The following is a 4,805-nucleotide window of genomic DNA, read 5'->3' as shown; positions in this document are numbered from 1 at the left end:
CCAAACCAGCCAGCAGTAAATAATCCACGATCGTTTACGACGAAACGAACCGACTTGTATTCGGAGTTTCAGAAACACTGCGCATGGGCTGGAGATTTACTGAATTCATCGTGACACTGAAAACTTGAGAACCGTCTGTCGTCTCTCTGTTTCGGTTCAATGTTCGTAAGGTGTTCTAAACATGTCTCCAGAACCATCCATGAACTGAAGAGACATTTTTTATTTAAAAAAGTAAATTGCAATTGGGTGGATTTCATCTGGTCTTCGAACTTTGAAATCGCACGTTTGGCTTCTTATTGTATTTAAGTGATCTCATCTAGTTGTAAAATAGACATGAGGAGGGTTAGAAGCTAACGTGGCCGTCCACGTGGACATGATTTAACCCAGTCACCGCCACGTCGATGACCGAAAATTGACCTTACTGAGGTGGCAGTTGACCGGTGACGTGGCGTATCCTGATGGGAGGGAAGGTGCTGACTGGACCGGTCCTTTTGACTTTTTTGACTGTCGGTCAACAAGCGATCTGGACTGTCGGTTTTGGATCGAACGGGGTAGGAGGAGTCGTCCTCCCCTGTAGCTGCGCAGGGGTGCTCTCCGGCGGCGTCCTCGCCGGAGTCGAGGCGGGATGGCGCTCCGGCGGACGATGATCTCCGGTGAGCGGTAGAGCGAGAAGAGGAGGCCACGGTGAAGTCGTACGCGGCGATTTCGACGGCGGGGAGGCAGCGGGGAAGGGAATCGAGGCGGTGGGGTGGACGATGGCGGTCTGGAAGCTTCGGTGAGGTTAGGGAATAGAGTTGCCTGCTCAAATTGACGCCGTGGAGTGGTGTAGAGGCCTCGTCATGCATCTGCGAACCCAACGGAGGAGGAATCGAGTCTGGAGGTGAGTTGTTGAGGGAGCTCGGGAGCTCGGCTGTGTGCTTGGTAATGGCGGCGGCGACGATGGATTTAGGCGCTAGAGTGAGAGAGAGGTCACAGCGAGGGGTGAGGCGGTGTGACGCAGCAGCAGCAGCAGGCGGTGGCGTGGCGGCACAACGCAGCGGCAACAGCATGCGACAGCTGGCGGCGCAGCAGCTGTTGCAGGCGCATGGCCGAGCCGTCACCGCTCTCCCGTGGTTGCCTACCCCGACACGACGGCAAGCCCCGCGGCTCACACGCTCGCCCCCGCGTGGCAGCGGCGGCGCACGCTCTCGCCTGCCCCCGACACGATGGTGCGGCCCGCGCCCCCCGCGCTCACGTGGTGAGCTCACATGGCAGCGGTAGCTAGAGCTAGAAGATTGGGCTGACACATGGGCCCGTCTGCGCGGTGATTGGACTGGAAGATTCTAGCCGTGCACGTCACGACTCGGGGTTTTGCGCTTAAATCATGGCCACGTTAGCTTCTAACCCTCCTCGTTTATATTTTGGACCTAGATAAGATCACTTAAATATATTAAGGAGCTAAATGTACGATTTCATAGTTTAAAGACCCACATAAAATCTGTCCAATACTTTTAAAGACCGGCAGCCTAATTTCCTCGCTCTAAAATACTGAAGAGAATGCACGCAGGCAGGGCGGCAGGCTGGTTGGAGTTGTGAGGTCTGTGCAGAAGCAGCACAACAGCGCATCAGCTCATCCTGACCGTCCATTCTGTTCAGCCGAGACTCCCTCAGCCGCTCGATACCAGCATCTCCCCTGCCACAGTGCCGGCTGCCCGGCTCGGGATTCCGGCATCCATTCGGCTGCGCGGCCGCGGCGCAGAGCAACCAACCACGCAGGCAGACCACGGCCGCCGCCGCCTCCGTCCGCTCCGCGGCGTCCGATCCACCACCAAGAGCCCCACACGGCCCACGCGATGCTGCGGAACTTCCCGCAGGCCCGGAGGCTGCTCAGGTCGGCGCCTTCCTTCCCCGCCGGTACCTCGGCGGCTTTGCGCATCCGCTTTCCCTCGCCCTCGCCCTTGCCTACGACGGTTTCTGATTGTGATGATTGGTGGTTGGGGCGCAGGCGGATGGGGTTCGAGAAGGAGGACTCCTACTTCTGGAAGCAGATGGGCAAAGCCACGCTCTTCACCTACACGCTCTTCGGCGTCGCCTGGCTCTGGAACGAGACGTCGCCGCTCGGGTGGTGGACGCTCAAGCCGCGCCCCAAGGTTCCTCGACTTCCTCCCGTCTCGTCTTCTCTCGTTCGTTCGTTCGTTGGGCTGTCCTGTAATATCGCGGAAATTCACTGTTTTGTTGGAAGCTGATTAGATACACCCATACAGGTTTTGCAGTTGTGACCTGCAATCCCTCTTTGTTGGTTTATTAGATTAGATTTTAAACTTCTTCCGCCTTGGAATTTGAATATTTCAGGTCTACGTGATTGAGAATGTATCTCCAAATTAGCTTATAACCTGAATTTTATGGCCCTCTTCTGACTCCAGAAGAAGTAATTGCCTTGCCTCATTGCTAGTATGGATCCTGAGATGAACTTTTTTTTTTCTCATGTGCTAATAAAAGGTGAAACTTTGTACAGTGTCAACCCGTGCTATCTGAAAGCATTGGACCTGCATTATGATACCGAAATGGCTATATCTTGGAATACTTCCAGCCTTTCCATATTACTCCTACTTCAATGTGGAACCAGATGCAGAAATGAACCTAAGTACCTTTAAGCACCAGTACTGATTTTGGCAAGGCTTTTCATGGCATGCCAGATTTGGACCTCATTGTGTTGCGTTAATATAGATTCTTCAGATATGGGATATGCTCCCACTACAGGGATCCTAAGTGTGAACTTAAATTTGCTCTTAGTCCCAGGTAACTACTCCCTCCGTTCCAAATTATAAATTGCTTTGACTTTTTTGTGACATCAATTTTGCTATGTATCTAGATATAACATAGGTCTAGATACATAGCAAAATCTATGTACCAAAAAAAGTCAAAGCGACTTATAATTTGGAACATAGTACTTTCCATTGTGCTGACAAGGATGCATCTCAAGCATTAACAATAGGGTATTCCTCTGTGGTAAATAATTTTTGGATGGAGGCTATGCTTGAAAACATGCTGTCTTTATACAGTGCCAAAAGTAACTTTGCTGTTAAGTTTTCTTGGCTTTCGAAATGCATAGAAAGTATATGATAAACCTCTAATTTGCCGCATTGCATCATCTTAGTCTAAGTGGCCATAGATGATCAGTGTGAATGCTTGTCCATTTAAGCCCGCTAGTTTCTGGTCTCCCTGATAAGATAATCTATTCCCAACATCTTGCAGGAAGAAAAAGAAATGGCACACCTTTATGAGCGCAGGAAGTTCCCGTACCCTGGTGATGAGGAGGCAATTGAGGATTTCATAAAAAGCGGAGGTGCTCTTGGAACCACAATTGGACCCAAGGGTTTCGCTGATGCCAATATGGATTCTGAAAACATGCAGAAGCAGTTGCAGTCTAAAAAGTTTGAGCAGGAAGCACAGAAACTATGGCTTCGGATGAGGAATGAGGTCGTACAGGAACTCCAGGAGAAGGGATTTGATATTGAGTGAGTTTAGAATCTGCAAAACGGTCAGTGCTGAGAATATTAAAACCGCTTGCCATCTAAATTGGAGAACTATAACTTATATGAATAAAAAAGGTTTGTAGCTATATTTTAACTGTCTGGCACATTCCCACTTCCCAGTGCTGCTTGATTGTACCGTAAATTTCTCTTGTCTTGTGGAGAACTGAAGATCTCATCTGATCCTCTTTTAATGTTTCTTATTGCCTGATCATCAAGAAGTTACACATCTGGAAATTACTCAGGTTTTGATGTTGGCACATGCAACCTATGTGTCACCCACGTCCCAAACTTGAACTCTGAAATGGAATTTAGATATAAATGTAATCGGATGTTGACGATGTAAGAAAGCAGTAACAAGAAACAATTAAAAGAAAACACATCAGGATTATATGAGCAATTATGGGAAAAAGCTTTTGAAACATCGTCAGGAGTGTGTGCACCCATATTTGTGACTTTGAGAACATCAACAAAATACAGGAAGAGATTATTGCACTGTAGTGTTGATTTCATATTCTTAAAAGACTGGTTTTTCTTTGGTGTTGAATGAAAACTTCAGATTGGACCAACCACTGTGATACAGGAGCCTGTCTGGTTTGTTGCCTCAGTTGGCAAGCAAAATCTGCTAGTCTTTATACATTGGCCCTTTTCTAGACTGCAGCCACAATTTTGCTTTCCAGAAAGATTGGCCAGCTCTTTGTTTGATCCTTGGGCCTCGGCATTAGAAAAAATTGACAGGACTTTTCCATGTAGACTGCATTCATCTATATTCAAATTTTGACCCACTCAAAAAAAATCTATATTCAAATTTGAATAATGGCCAGAGTCAAATGCAGCGTCAAAAGAGAAAAGAAACACAGCGATATATGTCAAAGCAGGATGCGGTTGACATTCAGCCTTTCAAGTACAGTATAGAGCATGGAGATTCTGCAACACTAGCACACCCTTCTTGGCAATCGTTGACAATATTTCAATTCTCTCGATAAAAGCATTCTCGGCGTTCATGTGATGGCCGATGCCCAACATGATGCAGTTGGCAAGCCCAAAATGTTCTTCAGGTCATACTCATAGCATCTGGCAATCATCATGCAATTCAATGGACAACAGATAAACGCAAGCATCATATATGTCAGAAAGCCAATCCAAAGACAAACACAAACATATACATTGCAGGACAAGTGCAAAAAAAGATCTCCAAGTCCAAGCAACTGTGAGGGTATCATTTTGCAGTGGATGGTTGAAGGTATGCAGAGGAAGCAAAACTAGATTCAGATGAGGTGTACATTAGGGTTT

The 4,805-nt window shown here is 47.8% G+C and overlaps 1 protein-coding gene across 1 annotated transcript; it reads left to right on the top strand.

Moving 5' to 3' along the window:
* Positions 1-1,575: 1,575 nt before the first annotated feature.
* LOC136505550 (uncharacterized) lies at positions 1,576-3,739 on the top strand. Its single transcript, XM_066500724.1, has 3 exons — positions 1,576-1,870; positions 1,985-2,129; positions 3,235-3,739. Exons 1-3 carry the CDS (start codon positions 1,833-1,835, stop codon positions 3,499-3,501), a joined length of 450 nt encoding a protein of 149 aa, XP_066356821.1. The 5' UTR covers positions 1,576-1,832; the 3' UTR covers positions 3,502-3,739.
* Positions 3,740-4,805: the final 1,066 nt, after the last annotated feature.

The sequence above is a fragment of the Miscanthus floridulus genome, chromosome 14, assembly GCF_019320115.1.
Source record: "Miscanthus floridulus cultivar M001 chromosome 14, ASM1932011v1, whole genome shotgun sequence".
NCBI lineage: Eukaryota > Viridiplantae > Streptophyta > Magnoliopsida > Poales > Poaceae > Miscanthus > Miscanthus floridulus.
Note: the sequence above shows the minus strand (reverse complement) of the source record. Positions and strands in the feature narration are given on the sequence as shown.

Excerpts from the sequence above, each read along its gene's own strand:
- LOC136505550 (XM_066500724.1), top strand. The coding sequence starts at position 1,833 with ATGCTGCGGAACTTCCCGCAGGCCCGGAGGCTGCTCAG. Across the intron at positions 1,871-1,984 it reads CAGGCCCGGAGGCTGCTCAG|GCGGATGGGGTTCGAGAAGG; the intron begins GTCGGCGCCTTC and ends GTTGGGGCGCAG. Across the intron at positions 2,130-3,234 it reads CGCTCAAGCCGCGCCCCAAG|GAAGAAAAAGAAATGGCACA; the intron begins GTTCCTCGACTT and ends AACATCTTGCAG.